At 52.5% G+C, this 24184-nt stretch overlaps 2 protein-coding genes and 1 long non-coding RNA gene across 7 annotated transcripts in view; 2 read left to right on the top strand and 1 right to left on the bottom strand.

Moving 5' to 3' along the window:
* Positions 1–3932, bottom strand: part of LOC146765073 (uncharacterized) — an 83297-nt gene extending 79365 nt beyond the window's left edge. Inside the window, exon 1 of the long non-coding RNA XR_014950304.1 lies at positions 3876–3932. This is a non-coding gene — a long non-coding RNA (uncharacterized LOC146765073). The remainder of the gene's footprint in view (positions 1–3875) is intronic.
* A 3056-nt stretch (positions 3933–6988) lies between these two features.
* On the top strand, positions 6989–21374 carry MATK (megakaryocyte-associated tyrosine kinase). Of its 5 annotated transcripts, none has more exons than XM_085562689.1 (14): positions 6993–7245; positions 7378–7419; positions 16861–16917; positions 17129–17242; positions 17396–17511; positions 17842–18061; positions 18932–19025; positions 19118–19183; positions 19336–19435; positions 19523–19607; positions 19787–19860; positions 19966–20161; positions 20503–20589; positions 20714–21374. In XM_085562689.1, exons 3-14 carry the CDS (start codon positions 16909–16911, stop codon positions 20894–20896), a joined length of 1344 nt encoding a protein of 447 aa, XP_085418815.1. In that variant the 5' UTR covers positions 6993–7245; positions 7378–7419; positions 16861–16908; the 3' UTR covers positions 20897–21374. The 5 variants fall into 5 exon arrangements, with proteins under 5 accessions (XP_085418812.1, XP_021383884.2, XP_085418815.1 ...); XM_021528210.3 differs by having other exon boundaries at positions 6994–7245; positions 7358–7419; XM_085562687.1 differs by lacking the exon at positions 6993–7245 and adding an exon at positions 13167–14360 and having other exon boundaries at positions 7358–7419.
* Positions 21375–21513: 139 nt separating this feature from the next.
* LOC110469492 (complexin-3-like) lies at positions 21514–23920 on the top strand. The gene is made up of 3 exons (XM_021528269.4): positions 21514–22319; positions 22950–23037; positions 23366–23920. Exons 1-3 carry the CDS (start codon positions 22165–22167, stop codon positions 23582–23584), a joined length of 462 nt encoding a protein of 153 aa, XP_021383944.3. The 5' UTR covers positions 21514–22164; the 3' UTR covers positions 23585–23920.
* The last annotated feature ends 264 nt before the right edge of the window (positions 23921–24184 follow it).

Below are 24184 nucleotides of genomic sequence, written 5' to 3'. Positions count from 1 at the left end.
GCAAGCAGGACCACTGCTGCTGGAATCCAGCATCCATGGCTTCTGTATGTCTGTGTTTTATCTAAAAGTTCTTGCAGTACAGGTAGTTGGTTCTCAATTTAGACACTTCAAACAACTTCATTCAGTCGTGGAAGGGAATGAGGTTCCTGACCAGAAGCTCTTTCTGGAGAAGTCTCTCTCTATGTAAAGAGGAAAATAATTTTTTTCAGTGTGAAATTACAACCTTCTTGCTGAAATGTCTCTTTCTTGTCAGAAAATCAGTTCTCATTAGTAAGTTGTGTTTAATGCATGTTCCGCAGTAAATCTACTGGATGGATTTGGAACCATCTGGTCTAGTGGAAGGTCACCCTACCCATGGGGAACAGGATGGGCTTTAAGGTCCCTTCCAACCCAAACCACCCCATGATTCTATGATTCTGTGATAGTCACGTCTCCAAGCAGGATTTGAAGTACCTTGAGTGCATAAGCAGTATCTTTCCATTTCTATTTATTGAGAGAATATGATGAGATGAACTGTGAACTGTAAGTATTCTTCCTTAATTTCTTGAAATTATGCTAGAACAGGTGATATTCCTGTAGCACTGAATTTGAGAAATGAAACTGTTACAGAATTAGCATTTCTCCTTTTTAAGGTGTGATATATTTTATCTGACTCCATCACTGATTTTTCTTTTTTTTTTTTTTTTATGTGGGGTGAGAAGGGAGAAGAAGGTTTCAACAGGTACAATCTTTGAGGGACTCTAAAAATACCTTCCTCAACGTGTATATATTGAAAAAACAGAGGACAGTAAGCAGTATGTTTTAACTAAAATTGCTGTATTTGTCCTGTTGAGAAAGCAAGAAGTGCTAAAAACTGGCTCGATATTTCTCTTTTCCTCTGAGATTTATTTTTAGTAATGAGAAAAACTTCCCTCTCCAGGTAAAATGCAAATATTTCTATGATAAGTGTAGTTTTGTGGAATAATTATGTGCTGTTTTAGAACTTAAAATTAGATGGTTTTTCTTTTTTCACCTGAATTCTTCTGATTTTTCTTAAATAATCTCCTTTTGCTTTAAGACGCAATGTATATTGATGTGCTAAACATCTCTTTGCTAACTTAATTTGTCTGAAAGCATGGGAATGCATCTTTTGGGATGCCTTCAGTCTGGCAGCTGGTTATTGATGTGTCCATGGATGCCTGGAACCAGGGTCAGCCTCTCCCTTGGAAGGGCGTGTGGAGCACAGGCAGCTGAGAGACACAAACCTCGAGGGGGCATTCCTCCCTGAGCTGTGTGGCTGTCCCCGTTTGCCACCTCGGTGACAGCTGGTGTAGTGGTGGGACAAAAGGGCAGTTTGCAAAGAGCTGCAGCATCTCACAAGTGTTTAACCCAGGAGTTACCACATCTAAAACTGCACATTTTTCAGAGCAAGTGCATGATGTACCAGTAACTGCCTGGCCTCTTCGAACTTTGCTCTAACCTGTTGTAGCGCTCAGTCTGTCCCTTACTGAAAACTTAAATGACAAACAGGTTGGGGCAGAAGGGTTTTTAGGTCTTCTTGCTTGGTAAGGTCAGTGCATCCAACCAAGAACATGCAGCAGCAGTGTTGTCACCTGGATCTAAACCAGCTACCCCAGGTGTGCTCTGCAGGGCAGCTGATGACACTGGTGGCTTTCCATATGGGGAATCACAGATTGCTGGGATATCCTGAGTGGGAAAGGACCCACTCGGTCCATGCCACATGCAAGTCTTGCAGCCAAGACTGGGCTGGTTGTATAAAATTAATGGGTTCTGTGTGGATTCTTGCAGTAGTGATGTCAGAGGAAGTTTACACAATTCACAGCAAGTTCACAGCAACTTGACACCGTGAGAACAGGGTGCAGAGTAATGGAGTCCCTAGGAGCAGAACACCAGAAATACCTATTTTGTTGACAATTGTTCAAACAGATTCATGCAGAAATTGTTATCAAGTGTAAGGTTAAATATTAACTTGGTGATAGGATAAAAATACAGCCTAAAGTTATCTTAGATTGTTATAATGCTAAAAAAAACAGCCCCTCAGGGAAATTTCTCTGTGTGAATGAGGGTGTAATGAGCTGGATGCACAATAAGAATTACAAGTTGGAAGTGTGAGTGAACAATCACCCATTTCTGTGTCATTTTTCTGTGTTACCTTTTTGTATACAGGCCTGTGCTTGTTTCCCAGGTGTGCCAGCATTGTGAGGGGCCTGGCACCCTGTTCTGCAGGCTGGTGATAAAACCCAGTATCCTGACTGGGTGTGTGGGTTAGCTCCTGCACACGTGGTGACAGAACCCAGCTTCAGGTACACCAAGAGTGTGAGGCAGTGAAGGAGAAACTCATCAAACTGCCAGTGCTTGTGAGCTTTTTATACATTGCAGGTTTTTATGTGACTCCAAAGGGTGGATTTTTTTGTTTTTAATCTGAATGTTTAAGAAATTTTTCCATTTATAGTCAGAAGACACAATGTTTAATAGAAAAACAGTACTTTCATTGAAAGGGAAATGAATCTGTTGCCCTGTCATAGCAGGGACACTTAGAATGACAAAAGTGCAACAAGAAAGGCGTTGTTCAGCAGGCAGGAAGCCGAGGAAACATGAGCCCTGCAGGATGCAAGGCACGTCAATGTGGGCTCTGTGGTATCTGCTGGTGGCTCGCAGGAGCAGGTGCGAGCGTATCCGGAGCCTCGGGAGGTGGGACACGTTTGTGGGGCTATGAGCACCACAGAGCCTGTTCATGTTTTAGAAGGGTGTACATCAAGGATAAGCTCTTTCAGAAATATTTCTGAAATAAAAACCATGATAGAAGTATATGCTTTGAGTCAATTCACAGCAGTAAATGAGCTCTTGGGACAACCTAGTGTGATCTGTCTTGTTTAGCTTTGCCAAAAGTTCTTATCTTAAACGTGCCATCTAATGCTATGAAACCAAACCATTTCCCAAAGGCTTTCTATCACATTTTTCTCAAAAGTTAGACTTATGTTACAGTTAACAGGGAAATAAAGTTAACACTTCAGAAAAACCCAGTAACTTAAGTAGAGCACAATCAAACCTCAAATGTCATTTCTTAAAATATTCTTCAAAATTATTTTGCAATTAGTTTTGACTGATCAAGTTGATGTCTCTAAAAACCTTTTGCTCCAAGTGTTCATTTGTCTTTCGACATTGTACCTCATGTCTTCTCTGAGTTATGGCTTTGAAAATGTCTGAGCACAAGAATTGTCAGATTTTTCATATGGCACTGGAAGAAGATCATGCACATGATCACAATGTGGTCATTCAGAGTTGTCTTTACTGGAGTTTTTCCCAATGTCTACTTCTGTCCCAGAGTACTTACAGCAGGGTGCCAGTACTTACTCCTCACTCTTAGAGAGGCTGTGACAGGTCTGTTTGTCTGTGGGACCAGCTGAGCATCTGAAGTTACTCAGCAGTAACTGTTCTTTGCTGAGGCTGCTAATGTGGCATGAACAGAAGTTTAGGAGCAGCTGATCCAGAGAACTGCACAGAGGAAGGGATGCTAAGAGTGGAAAAAGTGGTGTGAGCCATAACCTATTCAGAAATATTCTGCAACATTGAAAGCATCTGATGTATAGCATCATGGAGACATTCATGTCCACTAGCGATAAAAAGCTTAAAATCTGTCAGGCCTAACTACACTTTGTAGTTAATAAAACCATAATCAAAGAAAAAATTACAATTAAATTTGTATTTGCAATGCACGAAGATTCTAAGAGAGTCTTGAATTGCCTTTTATTTTGAAAGATTTCTTACCATTGGAAAAATTTGGAATCATGGAAATGCTTTAGGTTGGAAAGGATTCCACACCCCTGGGCAGGAACAACTTTCACTGTCCCAGGCTGCTCCAAGCCCTGTCCAGCCTGGCCTTGGGCACTGCCAGGGATCCAGGGTGGGCACCCTGTGCCAGGGCCTGCCCACCCTGCCAGGAACAATTCCTACCCAATCTCCCATCCAGCCCTGCCCTCTGGCACTGGGAGCCATTCCCTGTGTCCTGTCCCTCCATCCTTGTCCCCAGTCCCTCTCCAGCTCTCCTGGAGCCCCTTCAGGCCCTGCCAGGGGCTCTGAGCTCTCCCTGGAGCTTCTCCTCTCCAGGGGAGCACCCCCAGCTCTCCCAGCCTGGCTCTATGGCAGAGGGGCTCCAGCCCTGGCAGCATCTCCGTGGCTCCTCTGGCCTGGCTCCAGCAGCTCCACGTCCTCCTGCTGCTGTTCCCCAGGCTGGGGCAGCTCTGCAGGTGGGGTCTCACCTGAGCGGGGCAGAGGGGCAGAATCCCCCCTCCCCTGCTGCCCACGCTGGGCTCAGCCCAGCCCAGGGGGGCTCTGGGGTCAGTGCCCATGGCCGGGGCAGGCTGAGCCTCTCACCCACCAGCACCCCAACCCTCCCCAGGGCTGCTCCTCATCCATTCTCTGGGTTTGTGCCTGGGGTTGCCCTGACCCTGGTGCAGGAGTTGTGCTTGGCCTTGGGTGAACTTTGTGAGATGGGTTCCAACCCACCTCTCCAGCCCATCTGTGCCAGGTGTGCCTTTTGAGCATCACCTGCTGCACACTGGGGAGGCTGAGTGCCAGCCAGGTGTGCTCAAGCAGAAGCTTTTACTTAACAAAGCAAAGCTTTTAGCAAAGGCATTGCTTCAATGTTGGGTTACAGGTGTAAATGTAATAAATTTAATCCACCACAGCCAGCTGCTCTAATAATAGCTCTAATGAGAAGGAATAGAAAAAATTGGGGAAGATTTCATAGAAACAAACAGCTGTCAATAGTATGAAGGATTTTTAACTTAAATGCTATTAGGGATGTCTTCCTAAACAGCTAAGAATTGAATTACTAAGTCAGTTTTCTTCATTCACAAACTACTAAAAATAGAGAAAAGAAGCAGCAAACTTGTGAAAAGAAGGTGACAAAACTGAAGCAGACTACAACTGTCTTTGAAAGTGTACCTTGAGGTCTGCTGAGTGTACGCCCTGTTTGACATGACTGAGTAGGAGAGGTTGACACTTTCCTTGTGGGACAAATTGCTGTGTGAGGCTTTTGATTTCAGATATATTCATCACGATTTGTAACTTTTTTACAACATTATTTTTCAACAATGCTTGATCAAGCTGTTGAATTTATGCCATGCTGGTTTATTTTGTGCATAATCGCCTTACTCAGATTTTTCAAATACACATTTATGGGCTTTCATGTAGGGTTTTGTATTAGTCAGGCTTTTTTTTTGTTTGTTTTTCTGTGTGCCAATACTGTTTTCAATGCTGGGACAGATGATGACACATTTAGATTATTTGCATTTTGTGAATTCCTGAAAATGTTACTTATGAAATCATACATTAAGATTCAAAATCTAAATTAAATCTTCATTTCCAGTGAGATCAGGTTTTGTTCTTCCCATTCTTAGTATAAGCAGGGCCAGATAAAAAAAAAAAAAAAAAATATAAGTATTATTTATGCATGGAAAATGCCCATGATAACACAGGCAGTGATTGATTAGCACCAGGAAAGGGAGATATTTTTCAAGAGAGCATACCTGAGTGTACAACGGACTCAAAAAAATCTGCTATAAGAAATGCTTTGTTAAATGACTGCTACTTCCCATAACCTTTAAAATTAAGACATTTCCATCGTGTTGACAAACCCTGTCAATGTATGTGAATGAATTGTGGTCTGGTTCAATTTCTCTGTGGGGTTTTCAGCTGGCTCTTTCTAGAGCCCTTTGCAGATTCAATGGATGTTGCATTTCCTTCCTGTCTTGAATTGCAGTGTAAGGTGGCTGGGAGCTTTTAAAGTCACTGTTACTCAATAGGGTGGCAACATTATATTAAGGAATAAGTATGTATACCTTGAGAAAATACATCCTGGTGAGAAATTCCTGCTGTCACTGTCATGGTTAGTTATCCTGAAGGATGTGCTTTGTGTCTCAGATTTGAAATGGTGAAAGTTAAAATATCCAACTTCCTTGTAAGTTCTGAGTCCAGCTGCAATGGGTTTGTGTTTAGTATTCAGACAGTAGTGCCAGAATCCTACACTCAGATAAAAGATGTGACAGGAGGTGGGGAAAAAACTTCTCCTCTTGCACTTGGCCATCAAACTGCAGCAGGTGAATGATTGGAAAATGCCAGGAAAGAACAGAAATATCCATGGAGACCCCAAAGACTCCATCTCAGTGACAGAAGTGATATATTCAGCTCTGGGTGTGCATTTGAGGTAGAATTCTTGTATGATTACTGCAGTTAAGAAGATTACCAGGCAGCTGTAAAATCCTGCATGCACTCAGTTGTCTGAGAACATTAACATTTTTAGAAAAGAGCTCTGAAATCAGCTCTTCATTCTCCTGACATTCATCCCAAGGAAGTTCTGCCACCAAGGTCAAGTCCAAGAGTTGATTTGTTGGGGGTGTGTGCATTTTAGTGATAAAAGAGAAAATAAAATTTCTTACTTGGCTATTTGTGTAATTTCCCACAAAGATGGATACATCCCTGTAGTTTGATGACCTGTGACAAAGCAGTCTAGTAATTAATTTGAAAATGCTGCAAACCCCAAGGCAGAGTCCCAAGAATGGAAAAATGTCCAGAGAAGTAGCAAGGTTTCGTTAAAGGGAAAGCATGTTTGTCTGCTTTTTAACTTCTAACGTGTCACTTTAATCCTCTCCAGAGACAATGGGACTTTTTGTAAACAAGGGTTTAAAAGAAGGATTCAGGGAGACCTCAGAGCCCCTTCCAGTGCCTAAAGGGGCTCCAGGAGAGCTGGAGAGGAAGCTTAGGCAAGGGCATGGAGGGACAGGACACAGGGAATGGCTCCCAGTGCCAGAGGGCAGGGCTGGATGGGAGATTGGGCAGGAATTGTTCCCTGGCAGGGTGGGCAGGCCCTGGCACAGGGTGCCCAGAGCAGCTGTGGCTGCCCCTGGATCCCTGGCAGTGCCCAAGGCCAGGCTGGACAGGGCTGGGAGCAGCCTGGGACAGTGGGAGGTGTCCCTGCCCATGGGTGTGGAATAAGATGAGGTTTAAGATCCCTTCCAACCCAAACCTTTCTGGGATTCTGTGGTTCTGTGGATTTTTCAGAACTGTATTTCCAGCCCCAGGCACTCCCACTTGACTTCTACAACGCTCATGTTGCTTTTCGGAACACTCAGAGTTGTTATTTATAGAAAAGCTTTTAAGGGAAGTCTCAGATGCTGTAACTGTGGGCTCATTCCAGAGAATCTAAAGCTCAGTTGATCAGCTTCTCACATTTCCTTACTTCAGGTAAAGCAAGATTTCAGAATTATTTAAATAGTTTTTAAGCATGTTTTTAATTCTTTGCCTGCTGATGTTTGCTGTTAAAAACCTGACTGCAATATATTCATTTTTGTGATAGGTTTCCTTTCTCATCTCTAGCATTGACAGATGAACCTGGACTGCAAGATCCCTGTTAGGAAGGTAAGTTGGATGCTTTAGAGACTGTAAGGTGCCAGGAAGTTTTCTTTACTGTAGAAGAAGAAATTCTTCTCTGTGAGGGTGGGCAGGCCCTGGCATAGGCTGCCCAGAGCAGCTGTGGTTGCCTCTGGATCCCTGGCAGTGTCCAAAGCCAGGCTGGACAGGGCTTGGAGACAGTGGAAGGTGTCCCTGGCATGGCAGGGGTGAAATGGGACGGGTTTTAAGGTCCTTCCCAACCCAAACTGTTCTGGGATTCAGTGACTCTGTAATGAGATGATGCATTTCATTGATGCAGGTAGAGAAGTGCAGTTAATACCAGTTTGCTGAATGTCCCTGACAGTGGGATACTATGGATTCTCACTGCAACTGAGAGATGTGGACTACATTTAATTTATTCTTATTCTTCTATCATTAGTAACACTAGAAATTGTGTTGCTCAGATTTAAGTGAAGGGATTCATCAAAGTGAGAGGAGCATAGAACCACAGAAAATCCAGAGCTGGAAGGGACCCACAGGTCCATCCATGCAGCCCCTGTCCCTGCCCAGACCCCCCAACACCCCACCCTGAGCAGCCCTGAGAGCGCTGTCCAAACGCTCCTGCAGCTCTGGCAGCCTCGGGGCCGGGACCATTCCCTGGGGAGCCTGGGCAGTGCCAGCACCCTCGGGGGGAAGAACCTTTCCCTGAGCTCCATGCCAAGCCCTGACAGGAGGGTCCTGGTTAATTTGGCTCTCCACACTGACAGTGAGAGGTTGGGCTGTCCCACCAAAGGAGAGTGCTCCTGTCTATAAATGAAATGCTACACGTGCTCAGTGTTTCTATGTGCCACTGACTCCTCTGTCCCATTTTTTATTGCCTATGCGAAAAACCACAGAATTTATTGCAGCACATAAAATTGTACAGTGCATGACTCAAGCCCTCTCCCATCCTGTTTGCTCAGTTCTTCTTGGTTTGATATGCACTAGGAAAGGTCATTTAAATGTAATTACTTTTTTTCATAAACAGTTGCAATTCTCTTGACTGTGCAATGAGAGCATTGGCTTTCTTGATCAATATCAAATAAGCAAATATTAAAAATTGCTCATGTTAAATATGATGAAAGGGAATCTAGTTTGAGATTAAATTAAAATTGCAGTAGCCGGTCTTGCCTGAAACCTCTGTGACTCAGGGCAGAAATTTGATGAAGAAGGCTTCAGCTTGGACACCAGATTCATGGTTTCGTATTTTCAAAGGCACTGGCTACTGTAGCTTTAGGTGAGGTTTTGCAATATAAGCTTAATTTCTGTGTATGGTGTAGTGGTGGTGATGAACTTCTAAATAACTTAAAATTCCATCTTCCATAGTGTGTGGGAAGAACTGCAGATTTCTCTGTATTTCCTCCATATAGTGGCCTTCATTTCAGTTGGGTTGTTACCATTTTATCTCCTTTTTCCCCTGGCAAAAAAATGATGACTTTGAGGGAAAAAAAACCCATAATCATAGCACTTGAAATCCTGAAAGAATACATTTGATGCACACAGTGAAAAGAGAGACAGGTAAAAAAGCAGAGGGTGAAGGAGGTGGAAAAAATTACAAAAAAGAAATGCTGCATAGTAATCATATTGCATGTATGAAATAATGCTCATATTATTGCAATTTTTGCCTGTAATAAGTCCTGGGTTCGTCTGATAGCTTGTGTTTTAAATAGACAATTGCAGGTAGTTTTGTTGCACTATAATTCTCCAAAATTGTGTAATCCCTGATGGGACAGTGGAGCCAGGTGGGGTCAGTCTCTTTGCCAGGTAACAAATGACAGAACAAGAGGAAACAGCCTCAAATTGCAGCAGGAGAGGTCTGGGTTGGATATAGAGGAAAACTTCATGGAAATGGTGGTCAGGCACTGGCACAGGTGCCCAAGGCAGTGATGGAGTCATCATGCCTGAAGTGTTGAAATGTGTGGCTGTGGCACTTGGGGACATGGTTTAGTGGTGAACATGGAGGTGGTGCTGGGCTGACAGTTGGACTTGATGATCCTGGAGGTCTTTTCCCACCTTAATGATTCTGTGATTCCATAACCATTACAGAAATTGCACCGTTGTGTAAGAGTTGAGTTGCCTGTAGCAACAGTTCCTTTCCTTCTGTTATGTTTCCTTCCTCCCACTCCTTGCTCTAGAAGAAACTCTTCCCACAGTAAAACATGTAGAACGATATAATAAAGAGAAATAAATCCCACACACACTCTGGTATCATGTGTATCCTTTAAACATTTTGTCACTTTAGATTTCTGGCCTCTGGCCTGAGGTGCCTGAAGCTGCCAGGTTTTGTTGTATGGGTTTGGGGTTATCCCCCACCCTTTGGAGCAGGGATCCTGGGGGCTGTTTGTACAGCGAGGTGCAGACATGGAGACACTTCCTTCTCAGTGGTTTGGAACAAAGCTGACTGAGCTGTAACACAGCTTTGGTGCTGTCACAGTGGTACCTGGAAAAAGAGTGCAATGCAGAGAACCAGATCTGGGCACTTGGGTTGTTGGACATGACACCAGCAGACAGCAAGAGAATTGCCACAGGCTTCAGCTTCATGTATTTGTTGAAGGCTGGGAGAGCTGGGGGTGCTCCCCTGGAGAGGAGAAGCTCCAGGGAGAGCTCAGAGCCCCTGGCAGGGCCTGAAGGGGCTCCAGGAGAGCTGGAGAGGGACTGGGGACAAGGCCTGGAGGGACAGGACCCAGGGAATGGCTCCCAGTGCCAGAGGGCAGGGCTGGATGGGAAGGAGTTCTTGGCTCCCAGGCTGCCGAGAGTAGCTGTGGCTGTCCTATCCCTGGAAGTGCCCAAGGAAGGCCAGGCTGGAGGGGGCTTGGAGCAACGTGGTCTAGTGGAAGGTGTCCCTAACCATGGCAGGGGGTGAGACTGGGTCATTTTTAAGGGTCTCTCCCAGCCGAAACCATTGTGGAATACTGTGATTCTTTGTTTAAAGTTCAGTTTCAAATCACTCTTCACATTCCTTCAGGCTTTTTGGAGTATTTTGAATTGCATTTTAGAACATACTGGAAAACATTGTTTCTACATTGTTTATTGTGAAATGAGGCTGTTTTTTCTTTAAGTACATTTCTGGGAGGTTCTGCTTAGATATTCTGGTCATAGGCCATACAAAAATGTATTGGAGAGGGATGTATTTCAAAGCTTCCATATATGTTTACATAGATGCATTGTTTTGTAGAATCAGAATCCCAGAATGGCTGGGCTGGAAGAGACCTTAAAGCCCATCCTGTTCCACCCCCTGGACAAGGACACCTTCCACTGTCCCAGGCTGCTCCCTGCCCTGTCCAGCCTGGCCTTGGGCACTGCCAGGGATCCAGGGGCAGCCACAGCTGCTCTGGGCACCCTGTGCCAGGGCCTCAGCACCCTCATAACCAGAAATATTTCCTCCTAATATCCCATCAAAACCCACCCTCATTCAGTTTAAAGCCTTTCCCCTTTGTCCCATCACTACATGACCATTGTATGAACTAACCCAGTGTCCTGAACTCTGCTAGAGCTGGTGCTGTCCCCCTGTACACTCAGTGCTGCCATAATCTTTGTTTTGACGTCCAGTTATCATCCTCTGATTCTGGTAAAGGAGAAAGATTGGGAAATCTTAAAATATCCTGAGCACTTTCTATCCTGACCTTAGTCAGATCAAAAGAGGATGAAAAGGTTAATCTGCTGCAAAAATATTTCCTCATTAGAAATTAGGAAGTAAAGCCATTGGATACTGTCACAAGTGCTGCTAGTAATGGGAGTCAAGTTATGATACCAGATACTAATGATTTTGACTGATGGAGCAGTCCCTGTTCAGGGCAAGTGACACAGATGGCTGAAAAAACCAAGAGCCAGATGTGGGACAAGCCTCTGTGTGCTGCACACAACACACCAGCATGGACACTGCAGCCAAGGCCTGGTGTGTCCCCATAAAACAGCTGCCCTGACATGGGGGCTGGGTGTTGCCAACTCAGCTGGGTGTTCAGCTGCTGCAAATCTTCCACTTGTCCCTTGACCATGCCCAGTCTCTGCTTTCTTGCTGGGGCAGAGATTCAGGCATTGTTATTTGCTCTGCACAGGTCTAGGGAAAATATTCTGTCAGCACTGTTGCCTGGGGCTGCTGGGGACAGGGGGGAACCGCTCCTGGAGGCAGCGGCCTGGCTCCTGGTGATGCAGGGAGGGGTGCAGGTGTCCCAGGGTGCCTGAACCAGTGCTGGACACAGCCACTCGCACAAGGGTGAGCTTAAGGCAACAACTAAATCTTATTCAGGGTGAAAAAGCTTTTCAAATGATCCTCTCTGCAAATGAACCAACAATTACCTGCAGAGCTGCCTCCAACTCTGTGCCCCCAATACCAGGAGGACATGGAGCTGCTGGAGCCAGGCCAGAGGAGCCACGGAGATGCTGCAAGGGCTGGAGCCCCTCTGCCATGGAGCCAGGCTGGGAGAGCTGGGGGTGCTCCCCTGGAGAGGAGAAGCTCCAGGGAGAGCTCAGAGCCCCTGGCAGGGCCTGAAGGGGCTCCAGGAGAGCTGGAGAGGGACTGGGGACAAGGCCTGGAGGGACAGGACACAGGGAATGGCTCCCACTGCCAGAGGGATTCAATGGGATACTGGGCAGGAATTGTTCCCTGGCAGGGTGGGCAGGCCCTGGCACAGGGTGCCCAGAGCAGCTGTGGCTGCTCCATCCCTGGAAGTGTTCCAGGCCAGGTTGTGCAGGGCTGGGAGCAGCCTGGGACGGTGGAAGGTGTCCCTGCCCTTGGCAGGGGTTTAGAAAGGGATGTTAGTCAAGGTCACTTCCAACACCAATCATTCTGGAATTCTGTGAGTCTATATTTCTGTGTGGAAATATAAATCTTTGATGTGATAAAGCATGTTTTAACTCAGTGACATTCCCTTTAAATGCTGGAGATTGGATGTCAAAGACATGTCTGCTTTTATGATTTATTGCCATTTTCTGGTTCCCTTTTTGAAGGTGTGCAATGCAGGGCAGACTACTCAGGCTAGAAGGTACATATCTGGGGAATCCAATGGTATTCTCCAAGAGGACTGAAAGGGGTTGGGTTGGCAAAAGAGAGCCTGTGGGTTTGGGATTGCTAATACCCAGATCCTGCTGAGATGACTGGAGATGTTTTTTTTGTACAAAATGTGTGCTGCTCCTGATAAATATTGTTGCCCATCTCTCCACCTCCAAACTCTGCTCCTTTGGATAACTTGGATTTTGTCAGGAATGGCACTGCTCAGTAATTTGCTCTGTAGAATGTTGAGCCTCACTCTCCCTGGCCCAAATGCAGAATGCCAGGAGGAAGACTGGTGAGTAGGCAAAGCCTCAGCCTAGAATGTGAGACAAATGTTCCCAAACTATTCCCATTTACTCGGTGACTTGGGAAGGGCTGTGCAGTCCCCATGTTTTGGCTGTGTAGCTTTGGGAGGCGCCTGGCAGGCGGTGGTTCAGCTGTACCCACCGAGCCGGGCATCGCCTTTGCTGCGCCAGAGAAGGGAGAAGGCAGTGCTGCAGTTTGTGTGTTAAAGGCTCAGGCTCTGGCTGGGTGGCATGCCCAGGATGGAAAGGGGACACCAGCTCAGGCAGAAGCACGTAGGAATCTCTGCTAGCTGTGCAGCAGGACAGGGAAAGCCCATTTATTGCATCTGAGGGAGTGCTCCCTGTGTGCGACACCGAGTTCTTCGGCCCGTGGTCGTGTCTGTAACAACGGCCAGATGTGGCAAAACCCAAAAAGCACAGAACATTTCTGTTTGTCACAGGGAGCCTTGTGCAGATCCTGGGAGTGCAGCGCAGAGCTGTAAGGATGAACTCACGTGTTTATTCTCCAGCCAAAACAGACCAAGTTTCTAAGGATCCAGCCCGACAAATACAAGGAATAATGCAAGGAGTGCTCCTGGGGAAACCTGCCCCAAGAATCCTACAAACAATCTGGCTTGAATGGCTTGGGGAAGTTGTTTGTGTAGGGAAAAATATAACCAGGACCTGAAAGTACCTGCTAGTTTGGATGAGTTTTCTTTTACACTGCCTTTGCCCTTGAATTGCCAATGTTTTCTGAAGGCTTAAAACACCATTTTATTAATTTTTTTAAAGTACACCCAGAAAGGTCCCAAGACCCCTGAATGAAATCTGGTGTTTGCCTACAATGGCATTTTCCTCTTTTTCACCATTTTGCTCAGAATATTGAAAATGCAGAACTTTAGTGCAGAACTGGTGTCTGGTTTTGTGGCTGGGATTATGAGCTGCAGAGGTGGTTATTCCCTCCCCACTTGTGTGGATGCTGCAGGATACAGATAAGCTGCTTCTCTTTGACAGCAGTACTCATTTAAAGCTTTCTGTGCCATTGCCTGTCCCAACCCATGGTGCCTCTGGATTGTCAACCCCAGAGGAACAGCGAAGAGTGGCCTGGATCAACCTGCTCTGAGGCTCACAGAGTCGATGCTGGGACAAGATTACACCTGGGATCCCTGGTCCCAGCTGTTCCTCTCCTAGGACCCAGTCCCCCTGCAGAGCTGCTGGCAGCAGAGGCACCCACTCCGCTGTCACTGCTCTGGCCAGCCAGCAGTGGTGACAGCAGCTGTCCCTGCGTGCAGGGGGTGCCGCCACAGAGCCACAGGGAACAGGATCTGGTGAGTTCCAGTTCCCTTCCAGCGAGGGTGTGTAACTGGGCCCTCAAAGGGCAGAAGTTGCCCTGAGTGTTGTCAAATAATGACTCATTTCTGACGGAGGTTTGAGGGCGCAGGCGGCGCCAGCGCAGGGACCGCCCGGGCGCTGCATCACAGCCTCAGCAGCAGAGAATCAGGAAACTGGGCCCCGGCTCTGCCTGGGAGCTACTCTTGGACGTAGCTCGGCTCTGTGCAGGACAGAGTCCCCAGGGGTTCAGAATCCAAGTCCAGGCCCAGCTGTGAGCTTCGCTGACATCGCTGCCCCCGGCCGCACATGGGCACGGCTGAGAGGTAAGAGCCAGGCCCGAGGGCGCTGAGGGTCCTGGCCATGGTCCATTGCCATGGCTGAGGCAAGACCTGCTCCCGCTCCGGCAGCAGGAGGGACGGGCACGGTGCTGCATGGCGGGCAGGGGAGTGCCCCGTTTCCAGCCGAGGAGCCGCAGCTGCCCTCTGCCCGAGTGCCACCCGGGGCAGCCGGCAGCGTGCTCTGGAGGGGAGGGCACCGCGCGGCCCCATCGCAGCGGGCGGCGTCCCCTCTGTCACAGGGCCCGGGTCGGGCACCGCCTGGCCGGGTAACTGCGCTGGGAATAAGCTTCAGCTCTGCAGTCAGGGTTGGGACAGCTCTACCACCCCCCACTATGTTTCTGTGCTTCTCAACCTTATTGCAATTACTCAGGTTTACCAATTCATAAAAGTACAGAACAGCCCCAGAACAAAGAAGGAGGCAAATATCTCCTCTCAGGCTTTCTGCCTGCACACTCTGTTTGTGGGAACATGGGAATCTCCTGGATCAAGCACCTCCAGGAGCAAAGAGCTGCTTTAGGACAAGGCATGTGAGTGTCCCCAGGAGGGAGGTGATTCACTGCTGTCCCTGCTGGTGCCTGGGTGAGGCACTGGCTGCTGTCCAGGCTCTGCTGGCAGCAGGTGTCCATGTGGGGCTGTGTGTCCATCACTCTGGCCCAAGTTGAGCTGGGCAGAGGAGAAGCTCTTCCCTTTGGTGCTCGAGTGGGGGATCTGTCCCTTCCCAGCACCAAGAGCTGTTTGCACACAAGGGCAGGACTGACCAAACAGTTGCTGCTTTTCACCTGAAAGTTCTGTCCTAGAGCAGCAGAAAATGCAGGACAGTTGTCAGAGCTGCCATCAGTCCTCCTGGCTCAGCCAGCACATCCCTCCTTGGACAGAATGTACCTCGGCAGGGGTATGGAGCACACCCTGTTCTGAAGCTCTGTGTTCATGAGGTTGTCACCATCCTGGAGGTGATCTGAGCTGCACCTGGGGAGCAGGCACACAGTGGCTGCCTGTGCAGCCCCAACTTCACCACCACAACATGTGTGCCATGGATGGGCTGCAAGGCAAGGGGATGGCAGTGCTGGCTAACGGTGGCTTCTGGCAGAGACAAACTGCTGCCTTCCAAAACTAACCTTGTAGCAGCTGCAATCGTCCCTGTTTTGCCGTTATGGATATGGGCTGGCAGAATCAGACAGTCCTTAGATCTGCACTGCCACAGAGAGGAGTTACCAGCAGTGATGCAGAGCAGTGATTGTGACTCACCTTCCAAAGGAGCAAAGTCATCTCTGCTCCAAGGAGCTCATCCAAAGTGTGAGCAGTGGGGGAGGGGGGGGATTCTGCACCTCTGCTCTGCTCTGATTAGACCCCAGCTGCAGAGCTGCCTCCAGCTCTCAGAACCCCAGCATCAGGAGGACGTGGAGCTGCTGGAGCCAGGCCAGAGGACACCACAAATGTGCTCTGAGAGCTGGAGCCCCTCTGCTCTGGAGGCAGGCTGGGAGAGCTGGGGGTGCTCCCCTGGAGAGGAGAAGCTCCAGGAGAGCTCAGAGCCCCTGGCAGGGCCTGAAGGGGCTCCAGGAGAGCTGGAGAGGGACTGGGGACAAGGCCTGGAGGGACAGGACACAGGGAATGGCTCCCACTGCCAGAGGGCAGTGGGATTCAATGGGATATTGGGCAGGAATTGTTCCCTGGCAGGGTGGGCAGGCCCTGGCACAGGGTGCCCAGAGCAGCTGTGGCTGCCCCTGGATCCCTGGCAGTGCCCAAGGCCAGGCTGAACATGGCTTGGAGCACATTGAGATAGTGGAAATTGTCTCTGTCCATGTCAAGGAGTTAAATTAGATGGGGCTTAAGGTCCCTTCCAAACCATACCATTCCCTGATTCTGTGATCCTCCCAAGGAGGCGACAGTGGGTATGAAGGAGGAAAAGACACACAATTTTAAATTGCAAAGCTGTCATATGTATACCAGCATGACTAGCTGGTGTCAGGGGCAGCACAGGGACATTGTGCAATCATCCCACAGCCAGTGCATGTGACAGTCCCACCTCAGCCCAGCCTCCCCCGTGTCCCCAGTGCCAGGCAGCCCCCACACCAGCCTTGCTTCATTCCACGTCAGCGGGGCCATGGCTGGTGCCTCTCGGGACCCTGGTGACTCTGAGCTCCTGAAAGAGGAGGTGAAAAAGCAAGTTCCTGATAAAACCACATTACTCCCACACAGCTGTGGTGTTGGGCTCCTGCTGTGCCACAGGACTGGTGAGAGCTGGGGCCCCTCCTGGGTGGCAGAGAGCAGAGTGCTGATCCTGCTGCCAGCCGTGTGTGGGACAGGAGTGTCCCCGGGACACAGCTGGCACAGGCAGAGTTTGCAGCCTTTTCCTCCATCCCATGGTGCGAGGCTGTGTGAGGGACAGGAGCTGCACTGGCCAGGGGAGTCTGTGGGACAGCAGCCGTAACCTGGGACAAGCCAGCTCAGCTCTGTCCCTCCACAGCCCCTTTGGTTTCTTCTGCAGGTGGCAGCAGGAGAGGACAGGGAGCCCCTGATGCGCTGACGGTTGGCCATGTCTGGGGTGAGCGGGGCTGCACAGGGACACCGACAATCCAGCGGACACCGGGGGACCCCGGAGTGCCCCCAGGACCGAAGTGGGGTGGAGGAGGGCTCATGCCCAGTACCCCTGGTCCCCAGCCAGGGTTTCAGATGGTCCTTGGGGCTGGCCCTGGTGCCTGGGGAAGCAGAGGGGTCCTGCTCTCGCTGTCCCTACTGACTGCTTCTCCTTGCAGAAGCACTGGCCCCCTGGGACGCAGTGTGTCGCCAAGCATGACCACACCAAGCCCAAGCCCCGGGAGCTGGCCTTCCGCAAGGGGGACATGGTCACCATCATCGAGGCCGTGGAGGTGAGACCCGTGGGTGCTCAGGGACACGCTGCGCTGAGCGGGCATGGCCTGAGCGAGGCTCCAGCGCCATCAGCTCAGCTGTCACAGCCGGTCCCTCCCTTCCCAGAGGCATCCGCCCTTCCTTCCGTCGCTCTGAGACCCTCTCCTCCCCAGGGCAAAGGCTGGTACCGTGCCAGGCACAACGAGACGGGGCAGGAGGGGCTGCTGGCAGCCAGCGTGCTGCGGGAGCGCGGGGCCATCCGCGCCGACCCCAAACTCAGCCTGATGCCGTGAGTACAGCTGGGGTGACTGGGGGGCCCGGGGGACCCAGCCGAGCCCCTGCGAGCTGCAGCAGCACATGGGTCCAGCATGTTCCTCCATCAACGTTCTGGGGGCGCAGCAGGGGACAGAGCATCCTGTAGCCGTGCCCTGGGGATGGAGGGATCTGCTGGGGCCAGTACCTGGCTTTAAGGACCTCTAGTTGTGCCAGCCCAGCGGGGCTGCACCCCATGGAGAGACCTTTCATGCAGTAGGGTCTCTGTAGCTTCGGCACGGGCTCTGCTTTCCCCATCTCGCTGCTGTCCCTGGCTCAGCCCCCTCTGCGGTGCCTCTGTCCTCAGCTGGTTCCATGGGAAGATCTCGGGGACGGAGGCGGTGCAGGAGCTGCAGCCCCCCGAGGACGGGCTGTTCCTGGTGCGGGAGTCTGTCCGGCACCCTGGGGACTACGTGCTGTGCGTGAGCTTCGGCAGGGAGGTGATCCACTACCGCGTGGTGCACGAGGAGAACACGCTCAGCATCGACAGCCAGCAGTACTTCTCCAACCTCATTGACATGATTGAGGTGAGACCTCCCGGGCAGAGGGTCCCACCAGTGCCAGAGAAGGGCAAGGACCTCAAAGGCTCACACAGAGGCAGGTCCTTGTCCTGTTCTATGTGGTTTTCACTGGTGTTTTACCTGGTGTAATTCTCTGCCCCTTTCAAATGCTCATGGTTCTCACCCGGTTTGAGTGCAATAGGCAGATCTGGGATATCCCAAGGATGCCTCTGCAAACCAGCTGTGCCAGCTGCAGTCACAGTCCACAGCCAAGGGCTACATTTTACCCCTATCCCTGCTTATTCAATGCTTCAGAAAGCAGGAAGACCCTGGTGGCCTCTACCTCCCCTGGACTTCAGGGCATTTTGCTGTGTCTCCTTCCACTCAAAGCCCCCTCTCACCTGCTGACCCCACAGGGCTCCCAGGCTGTTGTGTGAGCTCTTGCCCTTCCAGTGAGTTTTTCCTGGTGGTCCTTCCCTCACCCTGTCTCCTCTCCAGGGAGTTGTACCCTTAAGTTTTCCTTATAGACACAACTTTTGGGTGGCTCCTTTCCCTTCTCAGCTGCCCTGGCCCCACTTTAAAAGTCTGAAGGTTGTCTTGTCCCATCCCATCCTGTCCCATCCTGTCTGGCTGCTTCCTCCCCCATTGCCTCTGCAAACTGCCCTCAGCTGCTGCAGCACCTGCCAGGAGTTCAAACCACACCAGTAGCACCCCAAACACCTGTGGTCCATCATGGTGTTCCTCTGGCTGTGCCCAGAGGGGAGCAAGGCTGAGACATGGGCTGTCCTCAAGGGTGGTGATGGTGCGGTCTTGTGGAGCATCCCAAAGCTGTTCCCTGGACCCCTTGACCCTGAGGATAAGAGCTGGCATCACCTCCATCTGTTCATCCCTTGGCAGCATTACATGAAGGAGCAGGGAGCCATCTGCACCAAGCTGGTGAAGCCAAAACCAAAATCTGGGATGAAGTCAGCTGAGGAGGAGTTGGCCAAAGGTAGGGGATGGTGGGACGGGGCTGTGGTCTGCATTTTAGGGACAAGGCCCCACTGGTGGCCCCTGCTAACCTGCCCTTGTGCCCATGCCCAGCTGGCTGGTTGCTGAACCTGAAGCACCTCACACTGGGGGACCGCATTGGGCAAGGCGAGTTCGGAGGTAGGTGAGAGGATGGGGCTGGAGGTTCCCAGGTGCAGCTTCCCCAGAGAGCACTGCCTGATCCCCCTCCCCATCTCATGGCACGGGGAGCTCAGCCTGGAGAGCAGGAGGCTGGGTGTGGGGCTCAGCCTGACTCGCCCATGCTCTCCCAGATGTCCTACAGGGCGAGTACCTGGGGCAGAGGGTGGCTGTGAAGAACATCAAGTGCGATGTGACTGCCCAGGCCTTCCTCGCTGAAACAGCTGCCATGACGTGAGTGCTCCGTGGAGGTGTGGCCCGACCCTGCCTGTGGCCCAGGATGACCAGGCACCTCCTTGACTCAGATCCCTTCCATTCCAGGAAGGTCCGGCACAAAAACCTGGTGTGTTTGCTGGGAGTGATCCTGCACAATGGCCTCTACATTGTCATGGAGTTCATGAGCAAGGTGAGAGCACCTGGCTGCTCCTCAGCCAGTGGGACCCATCACCACTTAGATTTGGGAACAATATCTGCATCTAGAGGCTGAGTCATCACACATGCCAGACACTGCAGCACCTGCAGAAGGCAAAGTCTTCTGGCAGCCCCATCCTGTTGGTCCTGACGCATTTTATCCTCCTCTGTCAGGGCAACCTGGTGAACTTCCTGCGCACGCGGGGCCGGGCACTCGTCCCGACCCAGCAGCTCCTCCTGTTTGCTCTGTAAGTTCCCCCCTCTCCTCTGGGCTGGGATCCAGGGCCCTGCATCGCCCTGTGCAGCCCCAGGGAGCATGGGTGACACGGCTCTGTCTCACTCGGTTGTGGCAGGGATGTGGCTCAAGGCATGGACTACCTTGAATCCAAGAAGTTGGTGCACCGGGACCTGGCTGCCCGCAACATCCTCATCTCTGAGGAGAACGTGGCCAAAGTGAGCGACTTCGGCTTGGCCCGGGTCAACCCCAAGGGTGCAGATGCCACGTTGCTCCCTGTGAAGTGGACGGCACCAGAGGCCCTGAAACACAATGTGAGGGACAGTGAGAGGGGCTGGGCTGGCCAGGGGGTCCTTCCAAAGTATCTCACACCCTTGGGTTGTCCCTGCTTGTTCCCATTCCCACTGACCCATCCCTGTCCCACGCTGGCCTCTGGCACTGTCAGCCCTGCATCTCCCAAAATTCTGTCTCTGTCCTGAGCAGGCGTATGGGACTTGGGGAATTGGGAATTGGGGCAGGATGATGGGACTGGGGGGGTGTTCACACCCTGGGGAGCTGAGGGGGGGCAGGGGGCAGTCACTGTCCTGTGTCTCACCCTTGGGAAGCAATGGGGACCCAGCACAGCCCTCAGCCTCCCCCTCTCCTGCCGCCACAGAAATTCTCCTCCAAGTCAGACGTGTGGAGCTACGGGATCCTCCTGTGGGAAACCTTTTCCTTTGGACGGGCACCCTACCCTAAGCTGGTGAGCACTGTGCCAGGGAGCACCACAGGTTACACCCCAGTGGCACTGACGGGACAGGGGCATCCCGTTGCTCCCTGGGCAGAGCAGGGAAGGGGGTTGCCAGCTGGCTTCTCCATCCTGGCAGGCCCTGAAGGAGGTGACAGAGCTGCTGGAGCAGGGGTACCGCATGGACGCCCCCGAGGGCTGCCCACCCACCATCTATGCCCTGATGAAGAGCTGCTGGGAGCTGGAGCCAGGCAAGCGCCCGTCTTTCAAGAAACTCACAGAGAAGCTACAGAAGGAGCTGAAGCACCTGAGGGACATTTAACCCCATCCTGCTACCAGGACACAGGACCTGAAGCCCCTAGATCCTCCAGGGCTGGCTGTGGCAGAGCAAGAGGGGCCAGGAACAGGAAGGTCCATGGTGCTGCTCTCTCCCTGTGGAGATGGGGCAGCAGCCCCCCTCCATCTCAGCACGGTCCTTCTACCCGCCACACAGCCCAGAGAAGGTTGCCATGGGATTGATCTCCCCTGGCCCACCACAGTGGGGAGCACAGGGCCCAAGGGAGCCATGCCCACACCCCTTGTGCTCAGCCCCAGGAGCAGATGCTGCCTGTGGGGTCCCTTCAAGCTGAGACTCCCAGTGATGGGAAACAGGACTGGAATGTCCACTCACTGGATAATGAGATCCCACCCTGATTCAGCTCTGCCCCAGCACCCAGCCCCACACAGGGATGCTGGCACAGCCAGCTAAACCACATGGATTTGGGCTTTTTGATTAAACCAAAGAAATTAGTTCAACAGCATCTTTAAGCCTCTGGGGTGAAATTAGGTCTATCTCTCACTTGGAGCCTGACAAAGGCCAGTGAAAGGCTTTGGGGGGGCCAGGAGCTCTGGCCCTTGGAACCCCGGATGCCATCCAGCCCCTCTCCCACCGGAGCTCTGTGCAGCAGGGGATTATGCTTTAATCAGAGGCTGTATGGGAATTGCTTTCATATAGATTATGGGCACGGGGCACATCCCCAGCCGTGGGGAGCCCCCGGCCCCGCAGGCTGCCGAGCAATCTCGAGTCTCGGTGGAGCAGGGATTAGCGGGGGCACGGGGCTGCCGCGGGCGGGTGTGCACCGCCACCGCCTCATCTGCTGCCAGTCCCCTGACCCTCGACTGGGTTTTTTTGGCTAATCCTCTTGTGTCTCCTCTGTGCTGACTTCCTGCACCCCCAATCCCCCCGTGTGCATGGTTCTGGGTGCCCATGGCATGGGGCTCTCCCCAGGGCTTGCCCCAGCCCCATTGGGTGCTGATCCAAATTTGGACCCATGGTCAGCCTGACCCAGCGTGTGCTGCAGGTCGATGACTCCTTCCACCTCCCCATCACTGTGATGTGGCAGCACCTGCTGTCCCCCTGCACTGCCACTGTCCCCTGCAAGCACCCTTGGGTGCAGCAAAGGGAAGGTCCTTGCACCCTGGCTGTGCCTTCCCCTCCTAATGCCTTAATCCGCCCCTGATCCGCGGTGCCCCTGGGGCTGGTCCCACTGACCTTGCAGGCACTGGGACCCGCTGGGCACCTTGGGGCAAGAGCTACCACCACCACCCACCATGGCCTCCTTCTTCACGGCTGCCCTGAAGAGCTTCCAGGGGGGCAAGGACGAGTCCCCCAAGGGGACCCCCAAGGATGACAAGGCAGCTGCACCGCCCAGCAGCATGGCCCGGGAGGAGTTTGAGGAGTACCAGCGGCAGCTGCTGGAGGAGAAGTAAGGCTTTGCCGCGGCTGAGAGGGTCTCTAGGGTCCCCCAACACTCCAGAATCAGGATCTCACCTGCTGTGGGCCTTGCCCAAGGTGGCACAGGACAGGGACAGGGAGGCAGCTGGGGAAGGAGACAGTGCAGAGCAGGTGCCCTTCAGTGTATCTCCCCCACAGCATGGGAGGTCCATGGAGGGGCTGGCACAGGGCTGTGACAGCACCTTCGTGCACCACAGGTGACAAGGGGAACCCCCAGGTGTCAGAGCCACAGGATGGTTTCACCCAGCACCCTTGGAGCCAAGGGTGGGCAATGGGGGTCAGCAGGGGATTGGATTCAGGTCGCACCTCCCTGGGACCAGGTGCTGTGGGAACCCAGCAGCTCAGCACCAGGGGGATGAGAGGCTGCAGAAGGAGCGAGTTCCTGCAATGGGTGCCTTCATCAACCACCTCTGAATCTGGGTGCTGGGCTGGGTGGACAGCATGTGGCTCCTGCTGCCAGACCCCCACTTGAACCCTCTTGTGGGTCTCAGACCTTCTCCCTCGTGCCCTAGACCTGCTCTGTAGGAGGACCAGGGTGATCGGGGTCGGGGTGGTCCTGGGTGCTCGGGGAGGGGGGGTGATGGTGTGGCACCTGCTGCAGGATCGAGCGGGACAAGGCGTTTGCACAGAGGAAGGCAGAACGGGCCACGGTGCGGATGCACCTGCGAGACAAGTACCACCTGGCCCAGGTAAGAACCAGCCTGTCTGCGGACCCGGGGGCTTCCCCTTGACCCTGCATCGCCCGGAACAGCCCCAGGCCCCGGCTGCCGTACTCCCCTGGGCTGGAGGGATTCCTGAAGAGGGCAGCAGACGGCCACTGTCTCCGTCTATCTGCCGCCCACTGTCCACCCAGCGTCCGAGTCTGGCACTGGGCAGTCCTGGAATCCCACCGTGTCCCCAGCACCTGGAATCCCACCGTGTCCCCAGCACCACTGGCTGCTCGCTGTCCCCCGTCCCCGCTCCACCGTGGCAGGCACCGCGTCTGTCCCCACCCGACGCCCTCTCCCACCGCTTTAGGACGAGCGGGACGACGCCCAGGTGCACGTGGCTGGAGGGGCGGTGGAGCTGCCGCCGGACCTGGCAGCCATGGTGCGCGGCGAGGAGGAGGAGGAGGAGGACGGCAGCGCCGGGGCCTTCGCCCTCCTGGCGAAGCTGCGGCAGGTGGAGCTGCCGGCGCTGCGGGGCCGCGCTCTGGGCGGCGTGGATCAGGTCAGGGACAAGTGCGCCCTGATGTAGCAGCGCTGCCCGCCCCGCCGCGGGTGACAGCGGCAGCCCCGCTCCCCGGGAGCCCCGGCATGCGGAGGCTCTGGCTGTTCCCAGTGCCCTGACTGGGGCTGCGGGTCCCAATACACGTTAGGCGCGGGTTTTCTCCCCCAAAACCATTCCCTCTTGCTTTCCCAGGCTGTGCAGGGGTGCAGAATGCCTGGGTCTCTTCCGGCCGGTATGGTCAGGTCCCTCTCGTGGTGCTCTTGGTGTGAGCCCCCATACGGGGAGGTCCCTGACACTGTTACCCCCGTCACCAGCCCTGGCACCGTGCACCATTTGGCTCAATAAATACAGCATTTGCCAGCACCATTCTGGTCGTCCTGCCACATCCCGCACCCACACAGGCCCTGTCCTGGTTGGTGAGGGGATATGATGACAGCGCTGGAGCCGGGCTGCCCCGTGTCCCCTGAGCCACCAACCAGCCCGGGACGCTTGGCCACGGGGTCCGTCCCTGCTTCTGCAGCAGCCCCCACCGGGAGCCAGTGATCATCCCGGCTACCCCTTGGGGACGGCACCGGCAGCGGTGTGGAGCATTTACTCCCGTGCTCGAGCAGTGCGGGCGGGCAGCAG

The sequence above is a fragment of the Lonchura striata genome, chromosome 28 (genome assembly GCF_050655825.1).
Source record: "Lonchura striata isolate lonStrDom1 chromosome 28, ASM5065582v1, whole genome shotgun sequence".
NCBI lineage: Eukaryota > Metazoa > Chordata > Aves > Passeriformes > Estrildidae > Lonchura > Lonchura striata.
Note: the sequence above shows the minus strand (reverse complement) of the source record. Positions and strands in the feature narration are given on the sequence as shown.